The 21,432-nt window shown below is 43.6% G+C and overlaps 1 protein-coding gene across 3 annotated transcripts in view; it reads left to right on the plus strand.

Moving 5' to 3' along the window:
• pparab (peroxisome proliferator-activated receptor alpha b) overlaps positions 1-21,432 on the plus strand; it is a 63,319-nt gene that overhangs the window by 27,367 nt on the left and 14,520 nt on the right. For 2 of the 3 annotated variants that reach the window (XM_021617918.2, XM_021617927.2), the window contains exons 2-3: positions 14,105-14,347; positions 18,351-18,508. In XM_021617918.2, the coding sequence (XP_021473593.2) occupies positions 14,152-14,347; positions 18,351-18,508 (354 nt within the window). In that variant the 5' untranslated portion in view covers positions 14,105-14,151. 3 annotated transcript variants of the gene reach the window in all.

The raw sequence follows: 21,432 nt of genomic DNA on the forward strand, positions 1-21,432 counted from the left end.
TAGAGTACAGTACAGAGCAATAGAGTACAGTAAAGTATAGCCCAGTACAGCACAGTAGAGTACAGTAGAGAAAAGTACAGTAAAGTACAGCCCAGTAGAGTACAGTAAAGTACAGCCCAGTACAGCACAGTAGAGTACAGTAGAGAAAAGTACAGTGAAGTACAGCCCAGGACAGCACAGTAGAGTACAGTAGAGAACAGTAGAATACAGTAGAGAACAGTAGAGTACAGTAGAGCCCAATAGAGTACAGCACAGAACAGTAGAGTACAGTAAAGTACAGCCCAGTAGAGTACAGCACAGAACAGTAAAGTACAGAACAGTAGAGTAAAGTACAGCCCAGTAGAGTACAGTACAGACCAATAGAGTACAGTAAAGTACAGCCCAGTACAGCACATTAGAGTACAGTAGAGAAGAGTAGAGTACAGTACAGCCCAGTAGAGTACAGCACAGAACAGTAAAGTACAGCCCAGTAGAGTACAGCCCAGTAGAGTACAGCCCAGTAGAGTACAGCACAGAACAGTAGAGTACAGCCCAGTAGAGTACAGCACATAACAATAGAGTACAGTAAAGCCCAGTAGAGTACAGTATAGTAAAGTACTCCCCAATAGAGTACAGCACAGAACAGTAAAGTACAGCCCAGTAGAGTACAGCACAGAACAGTAGAGTACAGCCCAGGAGAGTACAGCACAGAACAGTAGAGTACAGTACAGCCCAGTAGAGTACAGTATAGTAAAGTACAGCCCAATAGAGTACAGCACATAACAGTAGAGAACTGTGCAGCCCAGTAGAGCACAATTAGAGTACAGTAGAGTAAAGTACAGCCCAATAGAGTACAGCACAGAACAGTATATTAAAGTACAGAACAGTAGAGTACAGAACAGTAGAGTACAGAACAGTAGAGTACAGTACAGAACAGTAGAGTAAAGTAAAGCCCAGTAGAGTAGAGTACAGTAAAGTACAGCCCAGTAGAGTACAGAACAGTAAAGTACAGCCCAGGAGAGTACAGCCCAGTAGAGTACAGTAAAGTACAGCCCAGTAGAGTACATCACAGAAAAGTAGAGTACATTAGAGTTGGGGACAGCCCAGGAGAGTACAGCCCAGTAGAGTACAGCACAGAAAAGTAGAGTACATTAGAGTAAAGGACAGCCCAGGAGAGTACAGCCCAGTAGAGTACCGTAGAGTACAGCACAGAAGAGTAGAGTACATTAGAGTAAAGTACAGCCCAGGAGAGTACAGCCCAGTAGAGTACCGTAGAGTACAGCACAGAAGAGTAGAGTACAGTACACTTAGAAAAAGCGCTCTTTGGGTTTTATATGAAACCTTTTGGTTCTTTGGACGAGATTGTACAACCATTTATTAAAAAAGCTTCTATATACACTGAGTGTAGAAAACATTAGGAACACCTTCCTAATATTGAGTTGCACCTCCTTTTGCCCTAAGGACAGCCTCAATTCGGGGCGGAAGGTAGCCTAGTGGTTAGAGCGTTGGACTAGTAACCAAAAGGTTGCAAGATCAAATCCCTGAGCTGACAAGGTAAAAATATGTCATTCTGCCCCTGAACAAGGCAGTTAACCCACTGTTCCTAGGATGTAATTGAAAATAAGAATTTGTTCTTAACTGACTTGCCTAGTAAAATAAAAAAAATTGTTGGAGGTGTGGACTCTACAAAGTGTTGCACAGGAATGCTGGCCCATGCTGACTCCAATGCATCCCACAGTTGTCTGAATGTCTTTTAGGTGGTGGACCATTCTTGATACATACGGGGAACTGTTGAGCGTGAAAAACCCATCAGCATTGCAGTTCTTGACACAAACCGGTTGCGCCTGGCACCTACTACCATACCCCGTTGAAAGGCACTTCAGTCTTTTGTCTTGCCCATTGACCCTCTGAGGGGCTCACATACACAATCCATGTCTCAGATGTCTCAAGGCTTAACCTGTGACATCAATAAGGGATCATACTGTAGCTTTCACCTGGTCAGTCTGTGTCATGGAAAGAGCAGGTGTTTCTAATGTGTTGTACACTCAGTGTATATACCCAGTGAGGGTTCTATGCCTACCCCAGAGTGTAATTGGGTTTTAGATAACAGCTAAAAGCTAATCCAGTCACATCAAACTCTGAAATGACAGCTAACATTCCCTTTTCATTTATTTCACAACATTTTTTCCATGGAGAAAAGGCAAACACAAAGCAGACTCAACTCTTTGGTCCTTTTAAAAACTTGCTGTATGTAAAATATGGTGTGCTATAATATTGTGTTCTATAGTTTGGAAAATAAATAAATGTGACTATGGATGACAACATAATGATGTTTGCTCCCAACACTATGGCAGTTTTCCTAAAGAAGTTCAATCTGGTTTGTGTTTGGTTTCCTTGCCACTCTACTAACGAGTATCGCGATACTGGTATCGTCCCGGACCGAATAATAACGCTGATTTAAGCAATTGGTTGAGTTGGCTTTTCTACAGTGTATGTACACTTACCCCAGCAGATTGATTTACTCTGTAAATGGAGTAAAGTGACTGAGATGGTGACAGACAGTGGAGCCCTAGTGACCTAGCAGCAGTGCAGTAGAACTGGGACATATGTCTACTGCCTCCATTCATCTCAACCCATAGAGTAGGCCTAAAGGAGCATTAGAGTAGGCCTAAAGGAGCCTTAGAGTAGGCCTGAAGGAGCATTAGAGTAGGCCTAAAGGAGCATTAGAGTAGGCCTGAATGAGCATTAGAGTAGGCCTAAAGGAGCATTAGAGTAGGCCTAAAGGAGCATTAGAGTAGGCCTAAAGGAGCATTAGAGTAGGCCTAAAGGAGCATTAGAGTAGGCCTAAAGGAGCATTAGAGTAGGCCTGAAGGAGCATTAGAGTAGGCCTAAAGGAGCATTAGAGTAGGCCTAAAGGAGCATTAGAGTAGGCCTAAAGGAGCATTAGAGTAGGCCTAAAGGAGCATTAGAGTAGGCCTAAAGGAGCATTAGAGTAGGCCTAAAGGAGCATTAGAGTAGGCCTAAAGGAGCATTAGAGTAGGCCTAAAGGAGCATTAGAGTAGGCCTAAAGGAGCATTAGAGTAGGCCTAAAGGAGCATTAGAGTAGGCCTAAAGGAGCATTAGAGTAGGCCTAAAGGAGCATTGAGTTCATGTTGACATTTAATAACGTGGCCTTGACATGAGTTAGGTAAACGACCCATTAGTATTGTAGTTTTGAACCTTCAGATATCACATCACATGGGTGACCCCATCATAAACCTACTAAACTCCTGCTGAAAAATCCCCCAGTCAGTGCAGTGTCTATCATCCCACCCAGTACACTGCACTTTGACCGGTCTCCTTAGAGATGATTGGGTGCTTTTGGTGGCTGGCGTATCAGTGGGCTCAGATAAGGGCCACTCTCCTGTTTGTTCATTGGGCACGGTCAGACGCCGAGCCGCTGCTACTCTCTGTTGTTATCATCTATGCATAGTCACTTTAAAAACTCTACCTACATGTACATATTACCTCAACTAACTGGTGCCCCCGCACATTGACTCTGTACCGGTACCCCCCTGTATATAGCCACGCTATTGTTATTTTACTGCTGTCTTTAATCACTTGTTACTTTTCTTATTCTTATCCGTATTTTTTGAAAGTGCGTTGTTGGTTAGGGGCTCGTACGTAAGCAATTCCCTGTTGTATTCAGCGCATGTGACTAATAAAATTTGATTTGAAAAAGGAAACACTGCAAACACAGGTTGCGTTTGAAATCCCCCCCTATTCTCTACATAGTGCACTACTTTTGACCAGAGCCCTATGCGGGCCCTGGTCAAAATGACTACACTATATAGCATTTTTTGTCGCCTTTTGCGACCCTTTGACTTGGCTCTACGAGTTACATTTTTTTTACTGGTCTCATCGTTGCGAGCTGCACGTCCTACATGGTCACCTCACTCAAAACGCCCTAAAACCACGATTTGGTCAAACAGTAAAGTACAGTATCCTCATGATTCCTGTAATGAAAGTGTCTGCCTTCCCCTGTGCCTCTTTCAGTTGGGCCTACTGCTGTGTCAAACGAGCCACACTGTCTCCAGATTCCTGGGGAAAAAGTGTTTTGATTTAGTATATCATTTAAAAATCCAGTTGGGGGGGGGGAAACACATCTACCCTGTTGTCACAGTTAGAGAGAAGGTTCTCGGGTTTCTGAATGTATACTTTTTATTTCTCAACTCAAATGTTTACAACCAAGATATTTTTTATGGCTTTGAAATACGAAGTGTGCAAAATGCACATTGGCCATTGCAATTGCATAGGTCTCATTGGGCGCCAGGCTAAAAACGGCAACTTTTGTTTGGCATTAAATGTACGGTTAGATCAGCAGTTCCCAAACTAGGGGTCGACTGAAATGAACATGGGGTCGCAGGAAACTTTCCAGAATCCTGGTAAAATAAATAAATGATAAAATCTTCTGTGTCTCTCAATCATTGTAACCTTAATCTAAACGAAAATGATTAAAATCTAAAAGTTAAAGTTCAACCAGAGAGTGCCCTTAGTTCGTGGGAAGAGGCCGCACTTGACCGTTACACTTGAATCATTCCCGCGGTGAATGGCTAAGCCCGCTATGCTATGAAACCACACACTATTGCATGGGCTTTGATAATACCGGCCACAACTGATATGGTGAAAACAATGTGTGGGGAGGCAGAGGCACAGAAACTCACATCAATGCCTTTGTCAGATAACACTGTGAAACTAATAATTAATGCTATTGCTAGCTATCAAGAGCAAACTGACTCAAAAACTCCCCACCTTATGCTCTCCAAATGGACGTTAGCTGTGAGGGCCAAGATGCATTGACTTTTGTTCGCTATTCACGGTGACATATTGTTCTGTCTCACAATTCCAGAGCATGAAACGGCACAGGGGATGTTCAGTGTTCTGCGTGGCTATACAGTTGAAGTCGGAAGTTTACATTCACTTAGGTTGGAGTCATTAAAACTCGTTTTTCAACCACTCCACAAATGTCTTGTTAACCAACTATAGTCTTGGCAAGTTGGTTAGGACATCTGCTTTGTGCATGACACAAGTCATTGTCCCAACAATTGTTTACAGACAGATTATTTCACGTATAACTCACTGTATCACAATTCCAGTGGGTCAGAAGTTTACATACACTAAGTTGACTGTTTAAAGGCATTTAAACAGCTTTTCAGAAAATGATGTCATGGCTTTAGAAGCTTCTGATAGGCTAATTGACATAATTTGAGTCAATTGGAGGTGTACCTGTGGATTAATTTCAAGGACTACCTTCAAACTCAGTGCCTCTTTGCTTGACATCATGGGAAAATCAAAAGAAATCAGCCAAGACCACAGAAAAAAATTGTAGACCTCCACAAGTCTGGTTCATCCTTGGGAGCAATTTCCAAATGTCTGAAGGTACCACATTCATCTGTACAAACAATAGTACGAAAGTATAAACACCATGGGATCACACAACTGTCATACCGCTCAGGAAGGAGACGCGTTCTGTCTCCTAGAGATGAACGTACTTTGGTGCTAAAAGTGCAAATCAATCCCGGAACAACAGCAAAGGACCTTGTGACGATGCTGGAGGAAACAGATACAAAAGTATTTATATCCACAGTAAAACAAGTACTATATCGACATAACCTGAAAGGCCGCTCAGCAAGGAAGAAGCCACTGCTCCAAACCGCCATAAAAAAGCCAGACTATGGTTTGCAACAAATATCGTACTTTTGGAGAAATGTCCTCTGGTCTGATGAAACAGAAATATAACTTTTTGGCCATATTGACCATCGTTATGTTTGGAGGGAAAAGGGGGTGGCTTGCAAGCCAAAGAACATCATCCCAACCATGAAGCACAGGGGTGGCAGCATCATGTTGTGGGGTTGTTTTGCTGCAGGAGGGACTGGTGCACTTCCCAAAATAGATGGCTCATGAGGATGAGACAATTAGGTGTATATATTGACGCAACATCTCAAGAGATCAGTCAGGAAGTTAAAGTTTGGTCGCAAATGGGTCTTCCAAATGGACAATGACCCCAAACATGCTTCCAAAGTTGTGGCAAAATGGCTTAAAGACAACAAAGTCAAGGTATTGGAGTGGCCATCACAAAGCCCTGACCTCAATCCTCACATTTGTGAGCAGAACTGAAAAAGTGTGTGTGTGCAAGGAGGCCTACAAACCTGACCCAGTTACACCAACTCTGTCAGGAGGAATGGGCCAAAATTCACCCAACTTATTGTGGGAAGATTGTGGAAAGCTACCCAAAACGGTTGACCCAAGTTCAACAATTTAAAGGTAATGCTACCAAATACTAATTGAGTGTATGCGAACTTCTGACCCACTGGGAATGTGATGGAAGAATAAGAATAATCAATTAATCTCTCTTCTATTAATCTGACATTTCACATTCCTAAAATAAAGTGGTGATCCTAACTGACCTAAGACAGGGCATTCTTCCTAGGATCAAAGGTCAGGATTTGTGAAAAACTGATTTTAAATGTATTTGGCAAAGGTGTATGTACATTTCCAACTTCAACTGTAACTATTCAGACCCTTTGCAATGAGGCTCAAAATGGAGCTCAGGTGCATCTAGTCTCCATTGATCATCCTTGAGATGTTTCTACATCTTGATTGGAGTCTACCTGTGGTAAATTCAATTGATTGGACATGATTTGGAAAGACACCAACCTGTCTATATAAGGTCCCACAGTTGACCATGCATGTCAGAGCAAAAACCAAGCCATGAGGTCGAAGGAATTGTCCGTAGAGCTCCGAGACAGGATTTTGTTGAGGCACAGATCTGGGGAAGTGTACCAAAAAATGTCTGCAGCATTGAAGGTCCCCAAGAACCACTGACATACTATTATATTCAGTTCATAACAGTTTTCTTTCTCTTTCTGTCGTCTGGTGGTCAAAGCAAGAATATGAAAAGTCTGGACATATATATCTCTCTCTCTCTCTCTCTCTCTCTCTCTCTCTCTCTCTCTCTCTCTCTCTCTCTCTCTCTCTCTCTCTCTCTCTCTCTCTCTCTCTCTCTCTCTCTCTCTCTCTCTCTCTCTCTCTCTCTCTCTCTCTCTCTCTCTCTCTCATTAATGCCACCTCTCCTAGCTCTTACTGACACCTACCCATGAGCCCCCTCTCTTTCCATTTACTGTAACCAGCATCCTCACCCACTGAGCGCCGATCAACACTGGACATCCATGGATGTTGAAAAGTGGTCAGTCCCCCCTGGCCTTGAGAATAAGACCAGCATGATTTGATAAGCAGTTGTCTACCACGGAATTGTGATGAAACTATTTATTTTAGTTTTATATTCAGCAATATTACTGCGTGCCCAGTTGTGTTCTACCTGCAGCAAACAAGCCTGTACACACCTCTGTGTTAGTCTGCTGCCAGGTTTGTAAAACAGTTGGTCTACTGTTTTCTTTCCTCCTTTTGGGGAAGCTAAACCATGGGCTGTCTTAGTCCTAGATCAGTATTGGCTCAGACTGGTTAACTATTTCAGCACATGGGTACATCCTGGTCACCTTTAATGGAACGTAGCAACACACTCTTAGAATACAAACGGCTAGGGTTTAGGGTTCTACCGGAAACCAAAAAGGGTTCTACCTGGAATCAAAGAGTGTACTCCTATGGTGACAACCAAATAACCCTTTTGGCTAATGTAGCTACCCTCTGTGTGTTCTATATATAGCATGTGCAGTGCCTTGCAAAAGTATTCATCCCCCTTGGAGTTTTTCCTATTTTGTTGCATTACAACCTGTAATTTAAATTGTTTTTTAAATTTGGATTTCATGTAATGGACATACACAAAATAGTCCAAATTGGTGAAGTGAAATGAAAAGAATTTCAAACGGAAAGTGGTGCGTGCATATGTTTTCACCCCCTTTGCTATGAAGCCCCTAAATCAGATCTGGTGCAACCAATTACCTTCATAAGTCACAGAATTAGTTAGATTGCACACAGGTGGACTTTATTTAAGTGTCATATGATCTCAGTATATTCTGAAAGGCCCCAGAGTCTGCAGCACCACCAAGCAAGCGTTGGTTAGGGACAACGTTGAGACGAAGTACAGATCAGGGTTGGGTTATAAAAAAAGATCAGAAACTTTGAACATCCCACGGAGCACCATTAATCCATCATTAAAAAAATGGAAAGAATATGGCACCACAACAAACCTGCCAAGAGAGGACTGCCCACCAACACTCATGGACCAGGCAAGGAGGCCATTAATCAGAGAGGCAACAAAGAGACCAAAGATAACCCTGAAGGAGCTGCAAAGCTCCACAGCGGAGATTGGAGTATCTGTCCATAGGACCACTTTAAGCCATACACTCCACAGAGCTGGGCTCTCAAAAAAAAGCCATTGCTTAAAGAAAAAATAAGCAAGCACGTTTGGTGTTCGCCAAATGGCATGTGGGAGACTCCCCAAACATATGGAAGAAGGTACTCTGGTCAGATGAGACTAAAATTGAGCTTTTTGGCCATCAAGGAAAATGCAATGTCTGGTCGCAGTCCCAACACCTTCCATCACCCCGAGAATTACCATCCCCACAGTGAAGCATGGTGGTGACAGCATCATGCTGTGGGGATGTTTTTCATCGGCAGGGACTGGGAAACTGGTCAGAATTGAAGGAAGAAAGAAAATGGCGCTAAATACAGGGAAATTCTTGAGGGAATCCTGTTTGTCTTCTAGAGATTTCAGACTGGGACAGAGGTTTACCTTCCAGCAGGACAATGACCCTAAGCATACGGCTAAAGCAATCCTCGAGTGGTTTAAGGGGAAACATTTAAATGTCTTGTAATGACCTAGTCAAAGCCCAGACCTCAATCCAATATAGAATCTGTGGTATAACTTATAGATTGCCGTACATCAGCGGAACCCATCCAACTTGAAGGAGCTGGAGCAGTTTTACCTTGAAGAATGGGGCAAAAATCCCAGTGGCTAGATGTGCCAAGAGACATACCCCAAGAGACTTTCAGCTGTAATTGCTGCAAAAGGTGGCTCTACAAAGTATTGACTTTGGGGGAGGTGAATAGTTATGCACGCTTAAGTTTTCCGTTTTTTTGTCTTATTTCTTGTTTGTTTCACAATATAAAAATATTTTGCGCCTTCAAAGTAGTAGGCAAGTTGTGTACAGTGCCTTGCGAAAGTATTCGGCCCCCTTGAACTTTGCGACCTTATGCCACATTTCAGGCTTCAAACATAAAGATATAAAACTGTATTTTTTTGTGAAGAATCAACAACAAGTGGGACACAATCATGAAGTGGAACGACATTTATTGGATATTTCAAACTTTTTTAACAAATCAAAAACTGAAAAATTGGGCGTGCAAAATTATTCAGCCCCTTTACTTTCAGTGCAGCAAACTCTCTCCAGAAGTTCAGTGAGGATCTCTGAATGATCCAATGTTGACCTAAATGACTAATGATGATAAATACAATCCACCTGTGTGTAATCAAGTCTCCGTATAAATGCACCTGCACTGTGATAGTCTCAGAGGTCCGTTAAAAGCGCAGAGAGCATCATGAAGAACAAGGAACACACCAGGCAGGTCCGAGATACTGTTGTGAAGAAGTTTAAAGCCGGATTTGGATACAAAAAGATTTCCCAAGCTTTAAACATCCCAAGGAGCACTGTGCAAGCGATAATATTGAAATGGAAGGAGTATCAGACCACTGCAAATCTACCAAGACCTGGCCGTCCCTCTAAACTTTCAGCTCATACAAGGAGAAGACTGATCAGAGATGCAGCCAAGAGGCCCATGATCACTCTGGATGAACTGCAGAGATCTACAGCTGAGGTGGGAGACTCTGTCCATAGGACAACAATCAGTCGTATATTGCACAAATCTGGCCTTTATGGAAGAGTGGCAAGAAGAAAGCCATTTCTTAAAGATATCCATAAAAAGTGTTGTTTAAAGTTTGCCACAAGCCACCTGGGAGACACACCAAACATGTGGAAGAAGGTGCTCTGGTCAGATGAAACCAAAATTGAACTTTTTGGCAACAATGCAAAATGTTATGTTTGGCGTAAAAGCAACTCAGCTCATCACCCTGAACACACCATCCCCACTGTCAAACATGGTGGTGGCAGCATCATGGTTTGGGCCTGCTTTTCTTCAGCAGGGACAGGGAAGATGGTTAAAATTGATGGATGGAGCCAAATACAGGACCATTCTGGAAGAAAACCTGATGGAGTCTGCAAAAGACCTGACACTGGGACGGAGATTTGTCTTCCAACAAGACAATGATCCAAAACATAAAGCAAAATCTACAATGGAATGGTTCAAAAATAAACATATCCAGGTTTTAGAATGGCCAAGTCAAAATCCAGACCTGAATCCAATCGAGAATCTGTGGAAAGAACTGAAAACTGCTATTCACAAATGCTCTCCATCCAACCTCACTGAGCTCGAGCTGTTTTGCAAGGAGGAATGGGAAAACATTTCAGTCTCTCGATGTGCAAAACTGATAGAGACATACCCCAAGCGACTTACAGCTGTAATCGCAGCAAAAGGTGGCGCTACAAAGTATTAACTTAAGGGGGCTGAATAATTTTGCACGCCCAATTTTTCAGTTTTTGATTTGTTAAAAAAGTTAGAAATATCCAATAAATGTTGTTCCACTTCATGATTGTGTCCCACTTGTTGTTGATTCTTCACAAAAAAATACAGTTTTATATCTTTATGTTTGAAGCCTGAAATGTGGCAAAAGGTCGCAAAGTTCAAGGGGGCTGAATACTTTCGCAAGGCACTGTATATCAAATGATACAAATCTCCCAAAAATCTATTTTAATTCCAGGTTGTAAGGCAACAAAATAGGAAAAATGCCACGGGGGGATGAATACTTTTACAAGCCACTGTATACCATCCTGTATATTTCACCAGCACTCTGCACTATGAGACAGCTGTCAATAATTCAGCTGAACCATAAAAGCTCAGCTTGGCAACAATTATTTTACACAGCTCTGACTAGAAGAACTTGCCTACCTGTCTGCAGTCTGCATGCCTGAGTCATGTTTAGAACTTGCCCCTATAACAGCTCTCCCACAACATGGGGACTGCTTTACAGGCTGTCTCAGGGCTGTGCAGTGGAGACAACGCATAATGCCTGCACATTGATACTAAAGCAGGGGTATTAGACCAACCAGACTGCATGTTGATCTCTGTTTTCTGTTCCTAGTACACCTTTCTCTGTTCCTAGTACACCTTTCTATGTTTTCTATTCCTAGTACACCTTTCTCTGTTTTCTGTTCCTAGCACACCTTTCTCTGTTTTCTGTTCCTAGTACACCTTTCTCTGTTCCTAGTACACATTTCTCAGTTTTCTGTTCCTAGTACACCTTTCTCTGTTCCTAGTACACCTTTCTCTGTTTTCTGTTCCTAGTACACCTCTCTCTGTTCCTAGTACACCTTTCTCTGTTTTCTGTTCCTAGTACACCTTTCTCTGTTCCTAGTACACCTTTCTCTGTTTTCTGTTCCTAGTACACCTTTCTCTGTCCCTAGTACACCTTTCTCTGTTTTCTGTTCCTAGTACACCTTTCTCTGTTTTCTGTTCCTAGTATACCTTTCTCTGTTCCTAGTACACCTTTCTCTGTTTTCTGTTGCTATTACACCTTTCTGAGACTCTTGCAGTGGTAATAGATTACAGTGGTAGTAGATTGTTGTTTTGGAATGTTTTCCCCTCCCGATTTTGGCTATCCCAGTGGCTGATGGGAGAGGTATTTTGTTAGACCAGAGCCCTCCCCCTCACAACCCTAACACACACAAACTTGCATGCACGCACACACACGAATGCAGATGACCTTGCTTGTCCTCGGTGCAGTATGTGCAGTGCCCTCCTCAGCAGGCTTGGTTGACCTCTGGGACAAAGCACTGCTGTTACCGTAGGAACCGCCTGGCGTCCTTTCTCCCTCTTCACCCTCTCTCTCTCTCTCTCTCTCTCTCTCTGTCTCCCTATGTTGATCTGTTTTTCTGTTACTCTCTCTGTCTCCCTATGTTGATCTGTTTTTCTGTTACTCTCTCTGTCTCCCTATGTTGATCTGTTTTTCTGTCACTCTCTCTGTCTCCCTATGTTGATCTGTTTTTCTGTTACTCTCTCTGTCTCCCTATGTTGATCTGTTTTTCTGTTACTCTCTCTGTCTCCCTATGTTGATCTGTTTTTCTGTTACTCTCTCTGTCTCCCTATGTTGATCTGTTTTTCTGTTACTCTCTCTGTCTCCCTATGTTGATCTGTTTTTCTGTTACTCTCTCTGTCTCCCTATGTTGATCTGTTTTTCTGTTACTCTCTCTGTCTCCCTATGTTGATCTGTTTTTCTGTTACTCTCTCTGTCTCCCTATGTTGATCTGTTTTTCTGTTACTCTCTCTGTCTCTCTATGCCTCTCACTGCCTCGCTGTCGCTCTCTGTCTCAATCTCTCCATCCCTCTCTCTCAATGTCTCTATCTGACTCTCTCTCTCATTCTGTTTATCTGACCAGCCCACCCTACCCCCCTCACATCTGTCAGCCTAGGTTAAAGGGATCATCTGCCGTTCAAACAATAACAAAGTGACACCCTGCCAGTGTTTTGGTAAAAAGCTGAGGGATGAGTCTGTAGAAACGTAACCACTCTCAAATTCATAGACTATGGCTATGGATAAAACGACTGACCATCCAGGATATCAAAGTGATATATATTTTTTACCATGTTTTGAGGCTGTACAGTGTTTGTTGACAATGACATTGTTTATAAACAATGGAGTAAAACAGGCTCATGTGTTGGGTTCTAATGGGGTATGACAGTTGAACTAAGCTCATGAAGCATTTATAAGGTATATTCTTGGACTAGGGCATAGTGGAGTAGGGCAGTACTGGAGCACATAGCTGCTGCTGCTGGTGGGGGTCGTGCGGTCATTGAGTGTGTCAGTCATGTCTGTGGAGACTAACCATAAAGGGTGAGCTGTGACCAGGGACCCTGTGTGACAGGTGTCTGTTTACACAATGTCTCTAGTCAGCCATAGTTAGTTAGCCATAGTCAGTCAGCCAGTCAGTCAGTCAGCCAGCCAGTCAGTCAGCACCAGCATTGGTAGTGTCAACTGCTACCTACTGTAACACCAACTCTGTTCATTGTTTATGATCTACATTGGCACAGCAGTGTCTAACCTCAGTACTGTATTTCTTCACTACCTGGCACTGTGGATGTCATGGAAAGGCCCGTGCTGTGATGACATATTAATGAGAGAATTGAATGTCCTGAAACAAGGTGTCCTCTAAATGAAGACCTCTGGGAGCAGGAGGACTATGTTAGTTAATGAGACCAGCTCTATTTCTCCTGGGTTAACCAACACGGTTCGTAATGCCCGCTGCAGAGCCTACTTTGACCTGCAGCTATTATATACCCACAGTATGCGTCAATGAAACGCAATGCATTTCAGTGTTGACTTAGATCTACAGCCGTACACTATGATTCAACAAAATGCTATGTATTTCTCTTATTGGTATATCTGCGACATGGGAATACATTGAGAGGTGTGGGGCTGGAATTCTCTTTGAAGGTGCATGTACTGTTAGACACCATTGACCAGAGCCCAAAATAGACGTGAGTACTGCATGGAGTCTGTTAAGGTTAGACTTCGCCTCAATAGGGTCAAGCCCTGGCTTCAGATGGAGTAGCACCTCCTCCTCCCCCGTGACTGAGGGTAAATTCTACCCAAAACTATTAGGTCTTTATCACCCCTCCAGCCCCTCCCCTCATCCAGCCCAGCCCAGAGTCATACATTCTGCTCCCCCTCCCTCTCCCCCATAACAGTGGGTATGAGGGATCAGGTTGCTGTCTCTAAAATTAGGATCCATTGAGGGACCAGAACTGACCAGGCTGTGTTGTGTCACTAGATATGTGTTGCAGAGCTGAAGGCTCCTCCTACTTGTATGGGTCACGTATGCCCCATACACCATTGTGCCAAATTCATTGTACATCGATTGTGCAAACTGACTGTGTATAGAGCCTGTGATTAGCATGCAGAACAGAGTGTGTTCCATCGTTGTCGTCAGGGCTACACTTCATTAGGAACGCTTGTTAGTGTTCAGACCCTCCATTAACTAACCCACTTTCTCACTCTCCCCTCCTGTCTCTCTAGTCTGATGAGTAATCCCCCCCCTGGTCCTGTCCTCCATTGTGGTCGACATGGCGAGCCACTACCGGCCGCCGTCCCCCCTGGAGGATTCGGTGCTGGGCAGCCCGGTGTGTGGGGACTTCCTTGGGGGCATGGAGGAGCTGCAGGACATCCCCCAGTCCATCGACGGTGACACCCTCAGCTCCTTGGACGTCCCTGAGTACCTGTCCCAGTCGAGTAACGGCTCTGAAGGATCCACCGTTCTAGGTAAGATAGATATACACTCACCAGACAGTTTATTAGGTACACCCATCCAGTACCGGGTCAGAAACCCCCCTTTGCCGCCAGAACATCTTGAATTATTCGGGGCATTCTACAAGTTGTCAGAAACGTTCCACGGGGATGTTGGTCCATGCTGACAATACGCGGTTGCTGCAGATTGGACGGCGGTACATTCATGTTGCAAACAGCCCGTTCTAGCTCATCCCAAATATGCTCTATTTTTCCACGCCTCAATTGTCCAGTGTTGGTGATCGCGCACCCACTGGAGCCGCTTCTTCTTGTTTTAGGAGTGGAACCCGGTGTGGTCGTCTGCTGCAATAGCCCATCTGTGACAAGGATCCATGGGTTGTGCGTTCCGTGATGCCGTTCTGTACTGCGCTGTACACCACTGTACTGCGCAGTTATTTGTCTGTTTGTGGCCCACCTGTTAGCTTGCACGATTCTTGCCATTCTTCTTCGACCTCTCTCGTCAACGAGCTGTTTTCGCCCACGGGACTGCCGCTGACTGGGTGTTTTTTTTCATCTTCTTCACGCCGTTCTTGGTAAACCGTAGACATTGGCGTGTGTGAAAAGCTCAGGTGGGCGGCCGTTTCTGAGATACTGGATCCGGCACCAACAAATCATACAACGCTCAAAGGCGCTCATTTTTCCCATTCTAACGTTCAGTCGAATGCCTCGATGCCTGTCTGCCTGCTTGCTTTATATACAAAGCCACGGCCACATGACTCACTGTCTGTAGGAGCAGTACATTTTTGGGAAGGGGGTGGTGTACCTAATAAATTGGCCTGTTGAGCGTGTACTTTATTAGTCCACACAAGATGGACATTTGTTTTCATCCAACCCCCCAAATATACACACAACACACATTAGGTTGGAGCACCCAATGAACAGTTTAGGGGGTTCATTTCCTTGCTCAAGGGAACATCGGTGGTTGCCAGCTCACTCCCCGACAGACCCACCTCCCCATCAGCACTGGGATTTGATTGGAACTGGCAACCCTCTGGTTGCTGGCCCGTTTCTCCAACCTTGAGGCTGCCGCTGGATGTGTATCTTCAGCAATGTGAGGTAGTGGTGGTGTGATTGGTTACTACTGTCTCACACATGTTATGACGTATTCCCCTTTGACTTACCTTCTCTTATCGAAAAATAGATCATTCAAGTGCCTTATAGTTTCCCTAGTGGGCCTGTCCAATATTTTCGAATAGTTTCTCACCCAATTGTATTTCTTGTTAGTTTTCCCTAAAGTAAAAATGAGTAGCCTACGTTGTAGTAATCCTTTCGTAAGCCAGCTCTACGTTGTTATCGTTTGACCATATATTACCTGATCATTCAGGACCCCTCCTCACATAGCTAATCTGTAATTCACCCTGACTCAGAGGGTTAAGAGAGGACACTCGGCTTGTTTAACCTCTGACCTTACCTCAAGGCAACAGAGCTGCTTTTGGCAGAGGGGTTATCTGTTCTGTGAATGTCTGTCTGACCTACATATTCACACCCTGAGGCCACTCTCCTCTTCCCCACACTTCCACAGAAGAATTCCTAAATCCTCACACATTCCTCAACTCACAAGATGAGTCTCACCTGGTACCCTATTCCCTATATAGGGTACTACTTTTGACCAGGGCCCTAGTCTATAGGGAGTAGGATGCCATTTTGGACTCGGACACACATTCCCCCACAGCAAATTAGTTAGTGTTAAATAAACACTGACAGTGTTAAATTTAACTAAGGGCCAGTGTCTATACGAATCCACACTTTTGAGTGTTAAATTAACTCTGTGATTAGTACTGACACTGCTACACTTTGTCAATGTTAGGGAATGAAAACTTTCAGTGTTATGCAATAACACCTCATGTAGTATTTTTTACCATTAAACCAATAGGTCAGTATCTCTTGACAGAGAGGTTAGAGACATTACAATAATATTTACAAGTCAATCAATCAAATGTATTTATAAAGTCCTTTTTACATCAGCTGTTGTCACAAAGTGTCTTTACATGAACCAAGCCTAAAACGCAAGAGAGCAAGCAATGTAGAAGCACGGTGGTCAGGAAAAAGCTCCTAGAAAGGCTGGAACATAGAAAGAAACCTAGAGGGGAACCAGGCTTTGAGGGGTGGCCAGTCCTCTTCTGGCTGTGTCGGGTGGAGATTCTAAGAGTACATGGCCATTGAGGCTAGATCGTTCTTCAAGATGTTCATACTGTAGATGACCTGCAGAGTCAAATAATAATCACAGTGATTATAGAGGGTGCAACAGGTCAGCACCTCAGGAGTTGGCTTTTCATAACCGAGCTTTCAGAGGTCGAGACAGAAGGTGCGGTAGAGAGAAAGACAGAGAGAGGGACAAGGTACCACGACTAGTGAATTCATTCATTTCCAGTCCTGTGGACTTCGCTTAGTGAGTTCCTACTCTAAATTTATGACAACACATTACACATATCATAAGGCCTTACTTTGACGGCCAGGTTTTACCCTAATCAGTGGTGTTAGGAACCTCCTGGTTTACAAGTCATATTATGCTGGCTTGCAAAGTGATGTCTAATTCCTACTGGAATCCAGCCAACAGTTAGGACAGTTAGGACAGCCAACAGTTTGAATTTTTATTCACCCACAACTTGCATTCAGAATAACTGTCAAGGTTAGAAACATCGATAATGGAAACTACCTAAACCATTCAAAATAGACCAACCATTTCAGTAACGATTGCAATACATCTAACTAACTGATTGGATTAGTTTAGAAGACAATTATGTTATTTATCTTTGTGTAGCATAAGATCAAACAATTAACATTAACAAAAACACACACATTAAAAACAATCCCAAAAATATCCAGCTGCAGCAGAGCATGCTGGGAAATATGATAATGATATACGGGGTTTTGATTTTATTCTCCACAGAGTACACAATCAGACTCTCACACTCAACACTGGTTATTAACACCAACACTGGGGGGTTCTTTTACACCAATGAGTGTTAAATTCACTCTTAGAAAGTTAATTGAACTCCTGAATCAACACTAGAAGTGTTACACTGAAAAATCAACACTTGGTAACACTGGTCAATTTGCTGTGCCGTAAATAATATTTTTGTAAACATTGTGTTGTTTTGTGTCTAATAGAAACCACTGGGATGTGTTAACAAATATGTTACTACGTATTAGTTATTTTGCAAATAGAATTGAAACAGTGACTGGAGCGTAAACATAGAGGCAAAGAGGGGTTGGTGTATTGGGAATAGGGGATAGGGACTAAGAGGGGGAAGAGGAATGGAGGAGGGGGCTTCATGGAAAATAACAATGATGATATCATGGAAAAGTAATGGAGAGAGTGTTGGAGAAGTACTGGTTGTTTATGGTGGTTTATGGAGTGAAGAAGGCGGGAGAGAGAGGGGAAGAAGAAGCAGACACTGAGTATCTGTGACGTGATATGCTCTTCCTGGTTACAGTGTAGACTGTAGAGTATTGTGTGTGTGTGTGTGTGTGTGTGTCACGTGCAGTTAGTCCAATATTTATCCCTGATTTGGCTTCTCTCACCCACCTCATGTGGAATGACTTAGTGCTGCTCTATTTTGCACCATCCCTGGAACGCTGTGTGGTTGGTTTGTTCTGTATTCAGGTAACAAGAAAGATACCGTGAGTGTATCATGGGTCAATATTTGACTCATCCCCTGAATATAGAAGTGTTGCTCTGTCTGACTGTGTATGACTGTCTCTATGTATTTATAGAGATGTCATGGAACACATATTACATGTGGTCTTCCTCTGTGTTGGGCCAAAGGCATGAGACACCAGTGACTTTCCACTGGTACCACATATTCTGCCAGCTAGGGCAAAGAGGCTTCACAGGGTAGACACTAATAGGAATATCAATGTATCCAGGTTTATTGGTTCATTGGTTATACGTGTGTGTGTGTGTGTGTCTGTTATCTGGGCATGACTTTATTCATGTGCGTGTGTGTGTGTGTACGTGTGTGTGTGTGTTCTCCAGATGCTCTGACCCCAGCATCCAGCCCGTCGTCAGGGGGGTATGGGGCAGCTGCAGGGCTGGAGGAGTTCTCCTCCACCTCTCTCAACCTGGAGTGTCGGGTGTGTGCCGACCGCGCCTCCGGATACCACTACGGAGTTCACGCCTGTGAGGGCTGCAAGGTTAGTGACCAGCCATCACACACACACACACACACACACACACACACACACACACACACACACACACACACACACACACACACACACACACACACACACGCAGAGCATGCACATACACACAAATAAATATATGCCTACATAAAAACACACCTGGTCAGAGTGCACTCCAACACATACAGTGGGCAAAAAAGTATTTAGTCAGCCACCAATTGTGCAAGTACTCCCACTTAAAAAGATGAGAGAGGCCTGTAATTTTCATCATAGGTACACTTCAACTATGACAGACAAAATGTGAGAAAAAAAATCCAGAAAATCACATTGTAGAATTTTTTATGAATTTATTTGCAAATTATGGTGGAAAATAAGTATTTGGTCACCTACAAACAAGCAAGATTTCTGGCTCTCACAGACCTGTAACTTCTTCTTTAAGAGGCTCCTCTGTCCTCCCCTCGTTACCTGTATTAATGGCACCTGTTTGAACTTGTTATCAGAATAAAAAACACCTGTCCACAACCTCAAACAGTCACACTCCAAACTCCACTATGGCCAAGACCAAAGAGCTGTCAAAGGACACCAGAAACAAAATTGTAGACCTGCACCAGGCTGGGAAGACTGAATCTGCAATAGGTAAGCAGCTTGGTTTGAAGAAATCAACTGTGGGAGCAATTATTAGGAAATGGAAGATATACAAGACCACTGATAATCTCCCTCGATCTGGGGCAAGATCTCACCCCGTGGGGTCAAAATGATCACAAGAACGGTGAGAAAAATTCCAGAACCACACGGGGGGACCTAGTGAATGACCTGCAGAGAGCTGGGACCAAAGTAACAAAGCCTACCATCTGTAACACACTACGCCGCCAGGGACTCAAATCCTGCAGTGCCAGACGTGTCCCCCTGCTTAAGCCAGTACATGTCCAGGCCCTTCTGAAGTTTGCTAGAGAGCATTTGGATGATCCAGAAGAAGATTGGGAGAATGTCATATGGTCAGATGAAACCAAAATATAACTTTTTGGTAAAAACTCAACTCGTCGTGTTTGGAGGACAAAGAATGCTGAGTTGCATCCAAAGAACACCATACCTACTGTGAAGCATGGGGGGGGGGGGAAACATCATGCCTTGGGGCTGTTTTTCTGCAAAGGGACCAGGACGACTGATCCGTGTAAAGGAAAGAATGAATTGGGCCATGTATTGTGAGATTTTGAGTGAAAACCTCCTTCCATCATCAAGTTCATTGAAGATGAAACGTGGCTGGGTCTTTCAGCATGACAATGATCCCAAACACACCACCCGGGCAACGAAGGAGTGGCTTCGTAAGAAGCATTTCAAGGTCCTGGAGTGGCCTAGCCAGTCTCCAGATCTCAACCCCATAGAAAATCTTTGGAGGGAGTTGAAAGTCTGTGTTGCCCAGCAACAGCTCCAAAACATCCCTGCTCTAGAGGAGATCTGCATGAAGGAATGGGACAAAATACCAGCAACAGTGTGTGAAAACCTTGTGAAGACTTACAGAAAACGTTTGACCTCTGTCATTGCCAACAAAGGGTATATAACAAAGTATTGAGATAAACTTTTGTTATTGACCAAACACTTATTTTCCACCATAATTTGCAAATAAATTGATAAAAATCTTACAATGTGATTTTCTGGATTTTCTTTTCTCATTTTGTCTGTCATAGTTGAAGTGTACCTATGATGAAAATTACAGGCCTCTCTCATCTTTTTAAGTGGGAGAACTTGCACAATTGGTGGCTGACTAAATACTTTTTTGTCCCACTGTATTGTACAACAAGGACACTGGTGTGGATGCTCTCTTGGTTAATTATTTCTGGGCCTGTTGAAGAGCAACCCAAGGCTTATGTGTTTTGTCACAAGTCACTGGAGGACAGAGGAGATCTCAATCTGCCACCGAAAGGCCACTATAGCACACTGTAAGATAATGTCGTGTTGGTGTTATTATGACGCACATACCATTAAGTAAGCATATCCCAGTCTTTAGTTGTGACCCAAAAGTAGGTGTTGCTGACCCCATGACCTTTAACATTGTTACTGTATTACTTCTGAGCCTTTTCCCTTACGGAAAATGTATCAACCCCAACAATAATCTCCATTAATTATAATCCACGTAATAATTCACATTTCCTTTTGGTGCAGGATTAATTTCCTACTGTAGCAAACTGGCTCAAATGAAGATCCTACGTCTGTAATTGGAAGAAGAAGTGTAAACTCTAACATAGCCTACTCCAAACACATGGTTAAACAAAGGTTAGCCATGTATTGGCAAAAAGCCAAGAAAGTCAAGAAAGCTTGCAAGCAGCCAGAGGCACTTGCCGCGACTGGTACTCGCTAGTGCCTTTTCAAAGCCAATGTCAGCTATTGAGTGTAATTAACTCAAATTTGTGTAATTTGGTCAATATTAGGAGTTGAGAAATAAAGATTGCATTATTCCAAATATTTTCACCGAACCCCCTGCAGAACCTCCGAGACCCCAGGTTGAATATCCATGCCCTAAGGAGAAGAGTAAATTCTCACCCTGCTATGAAAGTCAGGCAAAGATAATGGGTTTTCATCCGCTACATCCGTCTTTCACGCCGAATGTATGGGTGATGCCTTCTTGGATCCCTGGCCAGCCCATCTATCCCTGTGCCAGGGCTGTCTGAGTATGGATCTCACATGGCGAAGTTGGCGGTGCTCTCAGTCACTCCTTCCCCTCATGTCAACACACTGTTACACTGAGTTCCACAGTGTATCCTACCCTGCCCTGGCTGGACCTGGCTCAGGGTTAGAGTGGACATTGCCTGAACTGGTCAAGCATAGCTGTCCCAGATTGGAACTCCAGCTATGTGTGCTACGTGGTCCATGGAGCAGGCCTGGCCAAGGTACGGGGCCGTAAACCAGAGGTCGCAGTTGCTCTTACAGTGAACTCT

Source organism: Oncorhynchus mykiss, chromosome 2 (genome assembly GCF_013265735.2).
Source record: "Oncorhynchus mykiss isolate Arlee chromosome 2, USDA_OmykA_1.1, whole genome shotgun sequence".
Taxonomy (NCBI): Eukaryota; Metazoa; Chordata; class Actinopteri; order Salmoniformes; family Salmonidae; genus Oncorhynchus; species Oncorhynchus mykiss.